This window comes from Lissotriton vulgaris, chromosome 5, assembly GCF_964263255.1.
Source record: "Lissotriton vulgaris chromosome 5, aLisVul1.2, whole genome shotgun sequence".
Classification (NCBI taxonomy): Eukaryota; Metazoa; Chordata; class Amphibia; order Caudata; family Salamandridae; genus Lissotriton; species Lissotriton vulgaris.
Window position 1 is genome coordinate 1,531,002,255 of NC_141693.1, and position 18,296 is coordinate 1,531,020,550.

Genomic DNA, 18,296 nt, shown 5'->3' on the forward strand with positions numbered 1-18,296 from the left:
GGGATGAAGTTTGGATTGGGTAGAAGGGGAAGTGGATATGTGATATATGTGTGCTATGTGCACCGTGTGTTGTGTTGGTAGCTTTTGTGTGGGTGACTGAGCATTTGCGCTTGTGTGTGGGAGTATTGTGGATATGCTTGTTGTTGTGGAGGGATCTGTGGCTATTGCTGCAGTATCCAGGAATATAGGTGTTGTGGAGAGCTCTGTAGTTATTGGTGTGGTGTCTGGAGAAATGGGTGTTGTGGAGGGCTCTGTAGCTGTTGGTCCATTGTCTGGGGCTATGATGTTGAGGAGGAGTCAGTGGCTGATGGTGCAGCACCTTCATGGATGCTTGGTATTGTGGAAGGGTCTGTGGGTGTGAGTGTGGTGTCCGTGGGTATGGGTATGCCTGTGGAGGGCTCTGCATGTGTTGTTGTGGTGCCAGGGGATATGCTGGGGTGGAGGGGTAGTGAGGGAGGTGAGTGTCTGCTTTGCACATGTATGTTTGAGTTTTTAGAAGTATTGCATTTGTTTGGGGTGCTTGTGTCTGTTGAAGTGTGTGCCTGCTTAGGTGTGTATGTACTGGGGCTGGGAAAGGGAATTGGGAATGTGGAGGGGAAGGGACAGGGGAAGGTTGAGTTGGGTGAGGAACTGCTGTGAGGAAGGAGGCCAGAACCTGAAAAGATCTCTGTAGGCCAGACATGGAAGTGTGAATGCCTTACAGCTAGGCAACCACCTGGGTCAGCTTCTTACCTTGCTCCTGGATTACAATCAGCACTTCAGTCAGGACCCACAGAGATGTTACTCAGCAGGTCAATATCCTCTTAAATCAGGATAGCTGGGCTAACAGGGGCAGGGACTGAGGTGCCTGGAGCCAAGGACACTTCTCCCTTCTAAAGGGGAGAAGAAATGGCCAACTAGTTGGGGGGGCTGGGAGGGTGGTGATGTAACTGTGGCTGGCTGCCAAGGATGAGGTGGAACTGATCAAGTTGGGTCCGCCACCACTCAGGTGTGTCCACTGGATAAAGTCTCAGATGATGAAGAGCTTTTACTGATGTCCTCCTTGCACCTTCCTGGAATCTGGGTCCCTTTGTGTCTGACGACTCACATCCGGAACCGCCATGACCATCTTTGTCCCCACTGATGTTGTGTTGGCCCCTTCTCCTACAATTACCATGGATGTATCTGAACTTACATGAAACATGACGTTCTTTGCAACTGTGTTTCCATGCCTGACCATTACAAATCACCTGAAAACATTGAAGTAGTCACCATATTACACCACCTTCATGGTTCACTCCATAGGCTTCTAAATGAGCATGAGCACATGCATTCATGATATATGACCTGCAAACAGTTGGGCCCACTCATGTCATAACACCAGAAAGGCCCAAATGCATTGATGGAATACTCTACTCTCCATCATCATGTTCATACTAAGTTAGATGATCACCTTGCATACTTTAGCACTTGTATACCATTGATAAAAGATATAACCAAATAGGATGGAACCAAGTGTGAGATTTACATAATGCTTACACAATGCGTAGAATGAACCAAAACTAACTATTACTCATGACACATCTGGATGTCATGAAGGTCAAGTGGTACACCAAAGTACCATAATTTGCAGTTGTGGCAGATAGCATGTCACATGCAAATTCCCGTTGCTCACTGATGACACTTTGTATTCCAAATTACATCATATGTCAACTACCTGAAAAGTCAAATGAAAGCTGTACACATGTAGTTTATTTATGTATCACATGTTGCTGATACAGTTCCAAGAATACATTGAGGTCCTAACATTATGATATAGATACTCTGAATTTACAAAACACAGTGCTCCATTGAGCCATATGAACATCTCCCTTCCTACTTGATACATGTGATAACGTCAGTCAAGGTATGTATACCCAGTCCACAAGCTAATACACCTTTGAAGGCTGTGAGTGTCCCTGAACATCTGTGGCTGAAGATGTGAGATCACTGTAGTCTCAATGGGTAGGCACATCACACAACATGTTGGTCTTGCATATTCAGATTGACTTGTAAGAATCAGTTTAGACACTCACATGAGAGTGTTTTGAAATACTTTTGCGATGAAATATCAACTGGTAAATACTCACTGGCCACCATGGAGGCACCAATTCTGATGGCACCAGTGATGTTTGCACTCTCATTTCACTGAATGACTGGTAATTACCAATGGGAACTGTTGTACAGTCACTGCATATACTGTGAATGCTATGTCATGTAACATGCAATAGGGCCACCATCACATGAAAGACAGTAGTGAGGGTACACAACTCCCAACACAAGCAAGACCAGTTGCCTGTGTGTTACAATTGTCACCTAGATTTAATGAGAACATGAGAAGATTACTCAGGTCATTCAGCCAAGTGTCTGCCCAAAAGGATAGAATTGGAAGTGGACAGGACTCTGCTGTCTTCCAGGTCAGGAAGATAATAGGCACAGCACAGCAGCATGCACCTACTACCACACTTGTAGTAACAATGACTGATCGTGTGTGGCACATGGGCTACCATCAATATAGTTGGTGATAGCCTCTCTGTAACACTCAAAGCTGGCAATATGACATGTATGACTCTGGCCAGTACTCACCCCCTTGTTACTGCTGTTGGGCCCTCAACTGACTATTAAGGTCTTGGTAGGCCACATCCACTATGCGAGCAATCAGGGGTTTGGGTCTGGTGCATGCTCCTTCCTTGTTGGGAGGACTTCCCCAACTGAACCTCTATGATCTTCCAGGTCCAGTGGTATAGGTTCTCCTCCCTCTTCCGATACCATTTCTAGATCCCCTGGGTCTGAACCTTCTGGGCGATGGCTCTCTAAAGGGATTTCTTCTGATGGAAGTTGACCTTATGAATGCAATAAATGTAGAAACAGATTGTAACTGAAAGTGTGCTGAGATCTGTAGGGTTGATACACATCACAGTGACATATAGCACAGGCTTTCATCAAGAGTCAACATATTAGATGTGTCCATGTCACATGCACTGTTCCTAAAGAGAAAAAAATTCTCACAATTTCAAACAAAAATGATATATGATCAAAGAGTTTATCTTTGCAGAAAACAAATTTATTAGTAATAAAATATGATATCTCAAATCATACCATTGTCTTCAATTGTTGTGCTTGAATAAGAAAAATTATCATTTTACTTGTATTTCACTATACATGACGTTACTAAATCACTAAATCAGTGTAGCAACTCATAATTTCCCTATATACATCATAAGCACAGTTGTCTAATTTAATTTTTCAATAACTACACTTGTGAAGAAGCGTCGCCCTATGCATTTCGGGAAGCCCTGTTCCCTTCTTCAGGGCGAATACCTAAACAGCAATGAAATCTCACTAATGAAATATGTTCTTAATGGATGATCAACTTTGTAGCAGCTCATTAAGCTTACTATAGCTACTATCATTCAGAGAAGAAACATGTTAATATGAACAATTGGCCAAAACCTAAACTTTGACACTGATATTTTTATACATGATTTACCTTTGAACAGAACACATTGCACTTGTATAAAATGCTCATGATACCGAGATGGTTAAACATATAGCTTACTACTTGAGGAACTGAACATTGTTATTCGTACTGGCACTGGACACACTTATCTCAGATCAGTTCACTTCACATGTGTTTAGAATATAATCTAAAAACAAACGTCACATAGTATAAATTTAAGATCATCCAACCTTAATGCTCTAATACGCGATGATGTTGCATACCTTCAAACCAGGTATTGCAGGCTATATATACGCTACGTACAGCAAGTCTGTTCTAGAGACAGAGTTCACGGGGCGATGACCCAAAGATATCCTGTGTGTAAAAAAGGTTCATTAACTCTGTGTCTTTAAAGAAAATCTAATTGTAAATCATAACACTACTGTCACATAGCTCCTGACTTTTGTGAGAGTTAAAGTAATCTAAACATGCCTAATTACTAAATACGTGGTTTGTTGATGCCGGCAGTCCACGGGCAATTTCTACAGAGATAATACCGTGAGGAATACTTTAACCACTTCACTACTTAATAAGACAATATATAACACTATTGGCTATTTGTACTGTTATAACAAGTGTAATCGACATAGGCCTATGAGATTGTATAAGTACATTTTTCCACGCACATTATACGAAGACTTAAAAACTCAAGACTGTGGAAAACTGCATGTAATTACCCAAAGACTCAGCATTCAAGCCCAATTGTACGGAGTGTCCGTGAATGGCAGTAGTAGTCGAAGAGGAGTTTCTAAAATACAATAGACAAATGCATACTAAGCCAAGTTATTAATGTGTTCTGTAATATACTGAAGTGTGCTAGAGAAACCACTCATGCATACCTTAATGCTTCTAGTATAGAGCCGGAATGCCTTTGTGCTGTTCACGCTGTCAAAAAACCTCACAACTGCAACCAATTTCTACAAATAAAATATGCGAAAAATATAAACAAAAAAACGGAGTGCTTTACTCACAAGCTACAAGACCCCCTCAGAAACTAACTTACCGGCTTATATTCTGACGTTCGATACGGGAAACCGAGGAAGGATACCATACAGCCTTTAAATAGTCCCTGTTAGAATAAGGTACTCTATTATTTCAATGGGGTTTATGGGCCATGTAGTGCATTTTACTCAATTATCCTTAAATTTAATAATCCAAACCGCTCCCCTCCCCGACATATCATATACCGAACCACAATGTAAGAAAGCACTAGAATTGTGCTTCACACGTGACTGTGATGTACCGGAGCCGCAAGAATACTACGCAAAACCTGCAACGAAATATATAGCTAGATGCCTTACCATGTGAGTCAATGAACAGATGTAAACAACAATATTGTTCACGAACCTGAAAACCTGATCATAGTTACAAACCGAGCTAATCTTAAAAATGACGTGTGAGTAACAGGGTCTGCTATATCTCGGTGTATTCTGTGGTGTATGCAAAGATTCATGTTATGTACTTCGAATTACATATGTATAACGTCTTTGCATATAGGGGAAGACATTAAGCGTAACTCTATACGTAAAGTAGTCACGATCTGGTGATCCCGCTCGTAGAATTGCAGTGAATCAAACTAAATAAAATTCTTGGATTAATCATAGTGTTGACTGATGATCGTTTATTATTCAAACAATGACGTATTCCTGGTTGTATGTAACTGCGTCACTCTCGGTTTGGTGAAGCGTTTCTTTGCATAAATTTTGGCCCACGTGTAAACCTCATTCAGTTTATAATCGATTGTATCTCGACGATACTTTCGAATCTTCCCTTCTTGCAGTTCTTTACTATAGTTATCTAGCTTCATGTTTAAATCCTCTAATGTTTTAGCAAAAGTGTTTTCTTCTATACAAATCTCTAGTTCTTTCTTGATGTTAAATATCTCCTCTTCAAGTTCTCTGATGGTACTAGACAACTCCTCAATGATCAGAAGAATTAAATCTAAAGAGCACTTATTTAATATAGAGAACCACTTGTCCATAAATTTAGGGTTAAGGTGGAATCTGAATAACATTGGTCGCAGTGCTATTCTCAGCCCTCGTGGAATTCGTTTAGCGCGATGATATTGCACCAACGTAGATGATTGTAATCGTTGATTAAGCTACCTACATGTCAAATATTCTAGCTGTTTCAACCTTTGTATGGTAGACGCCCCCTGTGTGTCTACTAGTTTGATCTCATTGATAAGCGCATAAATGTCTGTTGCTTCTTCATTCGAGTAAGTCGTAGTATTTGCTCTATTCTCAGTTATGCGGGTTATGCTGTCGAATGACGCCTAATCGATATCACTAAACTAATGTTTTAAAAGTAAGGTGCTACCTCTAAAAGCCAAAGTGAAAATACTAAAGAAAGAGGGGGTAAGAGGAGCACTCAAAATTAAACACTTTTAGAATGTAATCCATTTATATACTAAGGGTGCACACTGCCAAACTGTGTTGGCTGCACAGTATGTGAAACACTGAAAGCCAATGTAAGCGAGGCCTACAAGCAGGATGCACTGTTCCTAAAGAGAAAAAAATTATCCTATGTGCCAGCGTTTTGACCATATTGTTGATTTATTTGATGGCTTTTGATGAAATGTTTTGAACATTTGTGTTATTAGTGTGGCTACACTGTTGTTTTTGCATTCTTGAGTGCAAGAAAATTATGGATTTAGGCCCATATCTCTGTACTGGGGTGAATGTATGACATTGTTCTGTATTCTGTACAGCAACTGTTGTTTTTGCATTCGTCACCCCGAGTGGGATGGGTATGCTCAGACGTGAGTCCCATGCTCTCCACACCACTGGAGTCTAGCTATCCTGGCTGAAGATGGCTGATAGCCAGAAACCGGTCGTAGGATGCTAGATTCCGGTCCAGGAGAGACATGGCGTGGCAGTTCGGGTTGGACTGTTCCCATGAGGCACAGGGTCAAGGCTGATTTGCATATGGCCATGTCTGAACTGGGGTGGTGTGGAGTGCGAAAAAAGGATGGATTTAGGCCCAGATCTCTGTACTGGGGTGAATGTATGACATTGTTCTGCATTCTGTCCATCAACGGTTGTTTTTGCATTCGTCACCCCGAGTGTGATAGGTATGCTCAGACGTGAATCCCATGCTATCCACACCACTGGAGTCAAGCTATCCTTACTGAAGACGGCTGATAGCCAGAAACCGGTCCTAGGATGCTTGATTCCGGACCAGGAAAGACATGGCGTGGCAGTTCGAGCTGGACTGTTTCCATGAGGCACAGGGTCAAAGCTGATTTGCATATGGCCATGTCTGACCTGGAGTGGTGTGGAGTGCAAAAAACAATGGATTTAGGCCCAGATCTCTGTACTGGGGTGAATGTATGACATTGTTCTGCATTCTGTCCATCAACTGTTGTTTTTGCGTTCATCACCCCGAGTGGGATGGGTATGCTCAGACGTGAGTCCCATGCTCTCCACACCACTGGAGTCAAGCTATCCTGGCTGAAGACGACCAATAGCCAAAAACTGGTCCTAGGATGCTTGATTCCAGTCCAGGAAAAACATGGTGTGGCAGTTCGGGCTGGATTGTTCCCATGAGGCACAGGGTCAAGGCTGATTTGCATATGGCTATGTCTGAACTGGGGTGGTGTGAAGTGCAAAAAACGATGGATTTAGGCCCAGATCTCTGTACTGGGGTGAATGCATGACATTGTTCTGCATTCTGTCAATCAACTGTTGTTTTTGCCTTCATCACCCCGAGTGGGAGGGGTATGCTCAGACGCGAGTCCCATGCTTTCCACACCACTGGAGTCATTCTATCATGGCTGAAAACGGCCGATAGCCAAAAACTGGTCCTAGGATGCTTGATTCCGGTCCAGGAAAAACATGGCGTGGCAGTTCAGGCTGGACTGTTCACATGAGGCACAGGGGCAAGGCTGATTTGCATACGGCCATGTCTGAACTGGGGTTGTGTGGAGTGCAAAAAACGATGGATTTAGGCCCAGATCTCTGTACTGGGGTGAATGTATGACATTGTTCTGCATTCTGCCCATCAACTGTTGTGTTTGCCTTCATCACCCCGAGTGGGAGGGGTATGCTCAGACGCGAGTCCCATGCTTTCCACACCACTGGAGTCAAGCTATCCTGGCTGAAGGTGGCTGATAGCCAGAAACCGGTCCTAGGATGCTTGATTCCGGTCCAGGAAAGACATGGTGTGGCAGTTCGGTCTGTACTGTTCCTATGATGCACAGGGTCATGGCTGATTTGCATATGGCCATGTCTGAACTGGGGTGGTGTGGAGTGCAAAAAAACGATGAATTTAGGCCCAGATCTCTGTACTGGGGTGAATGTATGACATTGTTCTATATTCTATCCATCAACTGTTGTGTTTGCCTTCATCACCCCGAGTGGGATGGGTATGCTCAGACGGGAGTCCCATGCTCTCCACACCACTGGAGTCAAGCTATCCTGGCTGAAGACGGCTGATAGCCAGAAACCGGTCCTAGGATGCTTGATTCCGGTCCAGGAAATACATGGCGTGGCAGTTTGGGCTGGACTGTTCCCATGAGGCACAGGGTCAAGGCTGATTTGCATATGGCCATGTCTGAACTGGGGTGGTGTGGAGTGCGAAAAAAGGATGGATTTAGGCCCAGATCTCTGTACTGGGGTGAATGTATGACATTGTTCTGCATTCTGTCCATCAACGGTTGTTTTTGCATTCGTCACCCCGAGTGTGATAGGTATGCTCAGACGTGAATCCCATGCTATCCACACCACTGGAGTCAAGCTATCCTTACTGAAGACGGCTGATAGCCAGAAACCGGTCCTAGGATGCTTGATTCCGGACCAGGAAAGACATGGCGTGGCAGTTCGAGCTGGACTGTTTCCATGAGGCACAGGGTCAATGCTGATTTGCATATGGCCATGTCTGACCTGGAGTGGTGTGGAGTGCAAAAAACAATGGATTTAGGCCCAGATCTCTGTACTGGGGTGAATGTATGACATTGTTCTGCATTCTGTCCATCAACTGTTGTTTTTGCGTTCATCACCCCGAGTGGGATGGGTATGCTCAGACGTGAGTCCCATGCTCTCCACACCACTGGAGTCAAGCTATCCTGGCTGAAGACGACCAATAGCCAAAAACTGGTCCTAGGATGCTTGATTGCAGTCCAGGAAAAACATGGTGTGGCAGTTCGGGCTGGATTGTTCCCATGAGGCACAGGGTCAAGGCTGATTTGCATATGGCTATGTCTGAACTGGGGTGGTGTGAAGTGCAAAAAACGATGGATTTAGGCCCAGATCTCTGTACTGGGGTGAATGCATGACATTGTTCTGCATTCTGTCAATCAACTGTTGTTTTTGCCTTCATCACCCCGAGTGGGAGGGGTATGCTCAGACGCGAGTCCCATGCTTTCCACACCACTGGAGTCATTCTATCATGGCTGAAAACGGCCGATAGCCAAAAACTGGTCCTAGGATGCTTGATTCCGGTCCAGGAAAGACATGGTGTGGCAGTTCGGTCTGTACTGTTCCTATGATGCACAGGGTCATGGCTGATTTGCATATGGCCATGTCTGAACTGGGGTGGTGTGGAGTGCAAAAAAACGATGAATTTAGGCCCAGATCTCTGTACTGGGGTGAATGTATGACATTGTTCTATATTCTGTCCATCAACTGTTGTGTTTGCCTTCATCACCCCGAGTGGGATGGGTATGCTCAGACGGGAGTCCCATGCTCTCCACACCACTGGAGTCAAGCTATCCTGGCTGAAGACGGCTGATAGCCAGAAACCGGTCCTAGGATGCTTGATTCCGGTCCAGGAAATACATGGCGTGGCAGTTTGGGCTGGACTGTTCCCATGAGGCACAGGGTCAAGGCTGATTTGCATATGGCCATGTTTGAACTGGGGTGGTGTGGAGTGCAAAAAAAGCGATGGATTTAGGCCCAGATCTCTGTACTGGGGTGAATGTATGACATTGTTCTATATTCTGTCCATCAACTGTTGTTTTTGCATTCGTCACCCCGAGTGGGATAGGTATGCTCAGACGTGAGTCCCATGCTCTCCACACCACTGGAGTCAAGCTATCCTGGCTGAAGACGGCTGATAGCCAGAAACCGGTCCTAGGATGCGTGATTCCGGTCCAGGAAAGACATGGCGTGGCAGTTCGGTTAGTACTGTTCCGATGATGCAAAGGGTCATGGCTGATTTGCATATGGCCATTTCTGAACTGGGGTGGTGTGGAGTGCAAATAAATGATGGATTTAGGCCCAGATCTCTGTACTGGGGTGAATGTATGACATTGTTCTGCATTCTGTCCATCTACTGTTGTTTTTGCATTCGTCACCCCGAGTAGGATGGTATGCTCAGACGTGAGTCCCATGCTCTCCACACCACTGGAGTCAAGCTTTCCTGGCTGAAGACGGCTGATAGCCAGAAACCGGTCCTAGGATGCTTGATTCCGGTCCAGGAAAGAAATGGCGTGGCAGTTTGGGCTGGACTGTTCCCATGTGGAGAAGTGTGGCTCAATGATTAGAGTGGCAGACCCTGATGCAGAGGTCTAGCCTGGGACCAGGGTTCAATTCCCCGCCTCGGCGGGTCTTGGGCTCAAAATTCCACGGACCTTATCATTCTCGCCTCGGTGCCTATTCCAATCATGGAGTCCCACTCTGAAACTCTGGGCAATAGCTTGCTTAATCTCCACAACGGCCCCCACAACGCTATGGATGCCTGGCCTCCCCCTTGGGAGTGCCCAGAAGTGGATGCCTCACAGGGAAAGCCAGGATGGGTTCCACAGCGGTATTCGTACAAGCACCTTGAGACCCTTGCGGGTGAGTAGTGCGCTATACAAGTATCAATTTACAATTTTTTACATGAGGCACAGGGTCAAGGCTGATTGCATATGGCCATGTCTGAACTGGGGTCGTATGGAGTGCAAAAAAATGATGGATTTAGGCCCAGATCTCTGTACTGTGGTGAATGTATTACATTGTTCGGCATTCTGTCCATCAACTGTTGTTTTTGCATTCGTCACCCCTAGTAGGATGGTATGCTCAGACGTGAGTCCCATGCTCTCCACACCACTGGAGTCAAGCTATTAAGGCTGAAGACGGCTGATAGCCAGTAACCGGTCCTAGGATTCGTGATTCTGGTCCAGGAAAGACATGGCTGGCAGTTTGGGCTGGACTGTTCCCATGAGGCACAGGGTCAAGGCTGATTTGCATATGGCCATGTCTGAACTGGGGTGGTGTGGAGTGCAAAAAACAATCGATTTAGGCCCAGATCTCTGTACTGGGGTGAATATATGACATTGTTCTGCATTCTGTCCATCAACTGTTGTTTTTGCATTCGTCACCCCGAGTGGGATGGGTATGCTCAGACGTGAGTCCCATGCTCTCCACATCACTGGAGTCAAGGGATCACTGAAATAATATCGAGGGACAAAATATCGACTTGCAAAAATATCGTGGACAAAATATCGACAGTCAAAATATCGAGTTTCTATCTACAAACAGGTAAGTACAAAAATATTGAGTACAAAATATCGTTTACAATAATATAGTTGTAAAAAATATCGACTTTATTAAAAACAGTGTTAAATTAAATTAATATTAAATTTTAATTACTAAAATATATGTAAAAATACTTAAATTAACTTATAATAATTAAATAATAAATAAAATTAACAAAAAAAAAATTTACAATCATATTTGTTAAAACATATATATATAGTAACATACTATAATTAAATAAGATACTATTATATTACCGTACAATACCAGAAGTGTAAAAAATACTATTCCCACTCCGAAGGTTGCAAGCGTAGGGAAAGCATTGGATAGCGTAGGGGTTAAAATTACTATTCCCACTCCAGTGGGTGCAACAGTAGGGAACGCGTTGGATAGCGTAGGGGTTAAAATTACTATTCCAACTCCAGTGGATGCAACAGTAGGGAAAGGGTTGGATAGCGTAGGGGTTAAAATTACTATTCCAACTCCAGTGGGTGCAACAGTAGGGAAAGCATTGGATAGCGTAGGGGTTAAAATTACTATTCCAACTCCAGTGGATGCAACAGTAGGGAAAGCGTTGGATAGCGTAGGGGTTAAAATTACTATTCCAACTCCAGTGGGTGCAACAGTAGGGAAAGCGTTGGATAGCGTAGGGGTTAAAATGACTATTCCCACTCCAGTGGGTGCAACAGTAGGGAAAGCGTTGGATAGCATAGAGGTTAAAATTACTATTCCAAATCCAGTGGGTGCAACAGTAGGGAAAGCATTGGATAGCGTAGGGGTTAAAATTACTATTCCAACTCCAGTGGGTGCAACAGTAGGGAAAGCGTTGGATAGCGTAGGGGTTAAAATTACTATTCCAACTCCAGTGGGTGCAACAGTAGGGAAAGCGTTGGATAGCGTAGGGGTTAAAATTACTATTTCCACTCCAGTGGGTGCAACAGTAGGGAAAGCGTTGGATAGCGTAGGGGTTAAAATTACTATTCCAACTCCAGTGGGTGCAACAGTAGGGAAAGCGTTGGATAGCGTAGGGGTTAAAATTACTATTCCCACTCCAGTGGGTGCAACAGTAGGGAAAGTGTTGGATAGCGTAGGGGTTAAAATTACTATTCCCACTCCAGTGGGTGCAACAGTAGGGAAAGCGTTGGAAAGCGTAGTTGTAATAATTAAATTTGTAAAAATCACATATTAACAAATTAATCAATTAATATAAAATTATTAACAATTACTATTTAATTAATTAACACATATAAATTAATTATCAATTATTTACTAATTACTATCAATAAATATATTAACATATTTAATTAATATTAATTAAATTACTTCCCACCCTATTACCCTATAATCCCACAACCCGCTACTGCATTAAATTAGTAAAATTTACATATTTACCAATTAATCAATTATTATTAATTAATTTGCAATTACTAATAAATTAATTAACACATATAAATTAATTTACAATTAATTTTAAATTAATATCAATTAATTAATTTACATATTTAATTAATTATAATTAAATTACTTCCCACCCTATTCCCCTATAAACCCACAACCCGCTACAGAATTACATTACGCAATTATTATAAAAACAAAATTCTTTTAATTAAATTATTTATAACATTAATACACACTTTTCACACATATAATTACATAAAAATACACTATAAAATATTATATATTATTAAAAATTCGATATTTTTGCTATCTATATTTTATACAGTCGATATTACTTCACTTACCTTAGAAACGATATTTTTGTAGTCGATATTATGTCCAGTCGATATTTTGTCCAGTCTATATTTAAAAGTCGATATTATGTCCAGTCGATATTTTGGAGTCGATATTTTGTCTGTGCACCGGAGTCAAGCTATCCCGGCTGAAGACGGCTGATAGCCAGAAACCGGTCCTAGGATGCTTGATTCCGATCCAGGAAAGACATGGCGGGGCAGTTCAGTCTGGACTGTTCCCATGAGGCACATGGTCAAGGCTGATTGCATATGGCCATGCCTGAACTTAGGTGGTGTGGAGTGCAAAAAAAGATGGATTTAGGCCCAGATCTCTGTACTGGGGTGAATGTATGACATTGTTCAGCATTCTGTCCATCAACTGTTTTTTTTACACTTCTAGGTCAACACGTTTTTAATGATCCTATGTAACAGGTCACCTTGACCAGCACTCCTTTCTAAATTCCCAGCAAGCCCTCACATTCACCTTGCACAGACCCCACATTTCACCCTCTCCCCCTCCCTGGGGCACTCTTTTGTGTGTCGTATTTCGAACGACGAAATGTTTGAATTATTTGTTTGCATATGAATTTTATGCCCGGATTCATTGTGATTAAACAACATTGAATCTAAACTGTATGTTTATTTACTCTTTGGGAAACTTTACTTTCTACTCAGTCTTTCCTTCTAAACGTTCTGTACTGGGATTCTTCACTTATGTACTTCAATTCTGGAATGAGCTTTTGACTGACATGGATACACATTTTGACTAGGCCTGGGAGGGAAATTCCGTTCCGCTTGCGGAATGTGCAGAATTTGTGTAATTTTGCATTCTGTGGAGAACGCGGAATTGCCAAAAACTCCGCGATCCGCAACTTTGTGAAATTTTTGGCTTGTTCGCACATTCAAAATGCGTGTTCACAAGATATTTCTCCCTGAGCACGCATACAAAGTTCGCAAACAGGAAACAAGCAGAGTGAACATGTGGAACAAGCAATTCCGCGTGTCCGTGCACTTTTTGCGCGCTCATGGAGATTTTTTACTGTTTCACAGAGCTTTGCAGAGCTCGACTACGCAGATTCCGCCCACCCCTAATTTTGACACTCAACTCCCCCATTTTACAGGTTACACCATTCTGAGTCTCCCAAATGCACTCACATTCCCACTAAAGGGCCGCAGGGGTAGGTATACTGGCTTGGTACTTTGGGAAGCACATCAGGCAATTGCTGATACCACATTTGGCATGTTTTCGGGATTGAGAAACTCGCAAGAGTATTCTTACCAACAATTATGGCAACCATACATAACACTTCTATCTCAAGAATTTGTGGTATTGCCCTGTCCTCAAAATTTGCGGTTGCTCTGACTGACTGAGCAGGAACTCTTATTGCAAGGGGAGAATCAAACCATGTAATTCAACCTTCTTCTATTGCATTCACTTCTAATGTGCATGACTTATTGTGAGCAACTTGATGGTGGAGGGTGAAAGGGATGTTGGGGCTGTTACTTTCTTGTTAAATGGATTACAATTATCAGTGTCATGAAGCACGCACATGAAAGCCATTGTACGCATCTGTTATCCATGAGTAAACACATTCGAACCATATTGTAATACAGAATGCAAGCACATATTTACATTTGCTACTTTAATTTAATTTAATTGTGGGTTTCTAACGCGCTAGAATCGACTCCCGAAGGAGTATCTCTGCGCAGTAGACCGCTGGGGAACCCGTCCTGGCTTTCCCTTTGAGATGGTCCCTACTGGGTATCTCCAAGGTGAAACCAGGTATCCCCGGCGTATGTAGGGGGCCGTTGTGGAGATGATTTGAATATGTAGGTGAGCAACCCAATATACCCTTGCGGGCTCGGGCAAAGTTTATTATAAGAGAAATGGCCAGCAACGGGTTTTGTTGGTTGTCTATTTTTCAGCACCGTTAGGACCTGTATTGAATCATCAAGGTACCTAAGTCTGAAATTGATCAGTGGCTGTCTTAAATTATTAATTTTTAGAAAAAGGACAGACAGTGTTACCACACTAACACGAAATATACAATGAATGATGAATAAAAATGCGAAAAACCAGGATTTTGTATTATCTGAAAATTGTTATTTGTATTCAAATCAAAAAGTACATTTATATACAAAGAATAGGGTACATACATGGATATTATTTAGATATTCAAGGTAATAGTTGTATCTTCCTTTGACATATCTAAACATTAAGTCCAGACTGCAGCAGCACTTTCAATCGTGGCGTTGTTGTGAGGCAAAGAATGAATCTTTTGTACCAAAATTACCGGACTCGTTGGAAGCTTTTTGATGCGGTCACATCCGAGATTCGAAAAATATACAAGTATTTGGAAATCGACCGAACTTGGATTCCCTGTCGGAAATTATAGACAGCACTCCTATGTAGAATACGAGTGAAATTTTGGTACAAAAGATTTATTCTTTGCCTCACAACAACACCACGATTGAAAGTGCTGCTGTCGTCTTAAATCTAAATAGACGTACATTTAAAGAAGTAAAAAGGGTCATCAATTGTATATAGAACTTTACTGTCCTGATGATGGTCTTGTGAAAACCTTCAAAAAGACCGAAACCTCGACTATTTTAGTCCATCTCTGCATTCTTTGATTCCTTGTCACACTTTGATTTTCTTCTGATTTTTGAGTTGAAATCAATGTTCTTTTTGTTTAAGCAGTCTGGACTTAATGTTTAGATATGTCAAAGGAAGATACAACTATTACCTTGAATATCTAAATAATATCCATGTATGTACCCTATTCTTTGTACATAAATGTACTTTTTGATTTGAATACAAATACCAATTTTCAGATAATACAAAATCCTGGTTTTTCGCATTTTTATTCATCATTCATTGTATATTTCGTGTTAGTGTGGTAACACTGTTTGTCCTTTTTCTAAAAATTAATAATTTAAGACAGCCACTGATCAATTTCAGACTTAGGTACCTTGATGATTCAATACAGGTCCTAACGGTGCTGAAAAATAGACAACCAACAAAACCCCTTGCTGGCCATTTCTGTTGTGGAGATGAGGCAAGCTAATGCCCAGAGTTGCAGAGTGTGATCCCTGGTTAGAGGAGGCACCAAGGTAAGAATTATCGAGTCTGCTGACCCTGGTCAGGAATTGAACCCTGGTCCCGGGCCGTCCTCTGCTCTCGGATCTGTCGCCTCTAACCAGTGAGCCACACCACTCCACCTCCACACTTTATTGGTTGTAATACATATGTGCCTTCAACTAATATGGAGCATGAGAAAAAAATGTCAGGATAAAGAGGTCACTGACCATGAGAGTTTACTGAGGGTGTAATGAATATTGAGCAAATGTAGAGGATTAAGAAAGGCATTGAGATAATATGTTCTTTTATGTTTTTAGGTGAAATTCCTATGCTGAATGGAAAGTGGAAACGAGACCTCAGTGAAAGATTTCATTCTCTTGGGACTGTCTCAAGACAAGCAGCTGAAAGGGCCGCTGTTTTTGGTATTTTTTGTTATGTACTTAACCTCCTTGCTGGGAAACCTAACAATTATCCTAACCATATGGATGGACATTCATCTTCAGACCCCCATGTTTTTTTTTCTTAGTAACCTTTCCTTCCTGGATCTTTGTTATTCATCAGTCACTGTGCCAAAAATGCTCTTCTCTCTTCTAGGATTGAGTACATCCATATCTTATGCTGGATGCATTACACAACTCTATTTCTATGTTTCCTGCTGCAGCACAGAGTGCTTGATCTTATCAGTGATGGGCTATGACCGCTATGTAGCAATATGCTCCCCTTTGCATTACTCCTCAATCATGCGTAGGGATGTGTGTCTGCGAATGGCTGTGTTACTCTGGATAACAGGATTCCTTACTTCTGTCATCCATACCATCCTTACAGCAAGGCTCCCTTTCTGCAGGTCTCATGGAATAAATCATTTCTTCTGTGACATTCCACCCCTTTTAAAGTTGTCTTGCTCTAGCACATTTATAAATGAGGTTGTTGTATTGACTGTAGGTGGGTCCCTAGGACTTAGTTCCTTCTTGCTTACGCTGGTTTCCTACATTCATATTATCTCATCTATTCTTCAGATACGTTCAGCAGCTGGAAGGCGCAAGGCTTTCTCTACTTGTGCTTCCCATCTTATTGTTGTCACGTTGTTTTTTGGAAGCATCAGCTTCATGTACATGAGACCTGCATCCAGCTACTCCTTGAAGCAGGATAGAGTTGTATCTGTGTTTTATGCTGTTGTCACTCCTGCATTGAACCCCATTATATACACACTCAGAAACAAGGAATTTAAGAGAGCCTTAAAAAAAGCAGCAAGCAGAAGCATAGCCTCTTACTGAAGAAGTCATAATTTATTTTTAATTTGTATTAGAGTCATGAAGAAGGCAACCAGCTTGAAAGTATGAACATTGTGTTGTGTAAATTATCAAATATTTGATGTGATAATATAAAGACTAAAGGCCTCATTATGAGTTTGGTGGTGCGGGAGTGGGGCGGTTCACCACTCCTGCACCCCCAAAGCCGAACGCTGCCCACCCACCAGATTGCAATGCAAATCGTTTTCTCGCGGGCAGGCAGTATCGCAATCCTGCGGTGGCAAAAAAAGGGTGGGTGGACTTGGCATGTAGTTTGAAAAAAAGCAGTGGAGCTACAATGTGCTCTGCTCCCTCCCTCCCCATCCCAAGCTCTTTAAAAATGATAAAAGAAGGCACTTACCTGCTTCTCTGACGCCTCCTCTGCCTAGCCCCTCTCCTTCATGCTACTTGCATCATTCTTCATTGAAAAAAACACTACTTTGTACGTCTTGCGCGTACACATGTGCACTTGCAATACGTACAACGTAGTGTTTTTTTTATGATGAAGGATGCGAGAGGAGCAGGAAGGAGAGCGACCAGTCAGGGGAGGCAGCAGAAACGGAGGTAAGTGCCTACTTTGATAATTTTTAAAGAATTTGGGTGGGCGGAGGAAGCAGCTAACTCCACTCCGCCACTGAAGTGAAGTTTTGCCTACCTCTGTGTTCGCAACAGAGCACAGGGTAGGCAAATCTCCTCAAACTCCATTGGCGGACCAGAGTTACCTGCCCAGAGTTAAAAAAACAGGCCCAATGAACCCTTTATACTGCCCTGCCATGAGACCACCACAGCGTGTTCCACATAGCATGGACTGTGAAGATGTTCTGGAACTGTAGGGATGCTTGCACACAGGGGGGCAGAACATGTGCCCCCCTGCATGCACCTACCTGCATGGGGTAAAGAGGGCCCTGTAGGGTGCCTTTGTTTCACCACTGCCTGCTTTTACATGGTGGTGCTGTCAGTGATTGCCTTAACTAAAGCAATCTTTTTTAATAAATGCAGCCCTTTTCCTTAAAGGAAAACAGGATGTGGTTAAAGAAATGACAAATTACACTACCCTTTTTTCAGAAGCAGGCAGTGGTCTCATGGACCACTTTTGTGTAAACATGCACAAAGGGAAAAGGGTTCCATAGGATCCTTTTGAATTTGTGAATGATTTACCACTTCCTTTGAGGAAGCAGTAAAATAATAATTTAATGTGACTGGATTTTGGTCACAAAA

At 42.6% G+C, this 18,296-nt stretch overlaps 1 protein-coding gene and 1 long non-coding RNA gene across 2 annotated transcripts; one reads left to right on the forward strand and one right to left on the reverse strand.

Annotated features, from left to right (window-relative positions):
* Positions 1–3,739: 3,739 nt before the first annotated feature.
* Positions 3,740–4,435, reverse strand: LOC147712940 (uncharacterized). The gene is made up of 3 exons (XR_015295777.1): positions 4,357–4,435; positions 4,195–4,265; positions 3,740–3,832 (listed from the first exon to the last, which is right to left on the reverse strand). It is a non-coding gene; the product is annotated as an uncharacterized LOC147712940 (long non-coding RNA).
* An 11,689-nt stretch (positions 4,436–16,124) lies between these two features.
* Positions 16,125–17,063, forward strand: LOC147712941 (olfactory receptor 5V1-like). Its single transcript, XM_086919731.1, has one exon. The coding sequence runs from the start codon at positions 16,125–16,127 to the stop codon at positions 17,061–17,063; it is 939 nt and encodes a 312-aa protein (XP_086775857.1).
* The last annotated feature ends 1,233 nt before the right edge of the window (positions 17,064–18,296 follow it).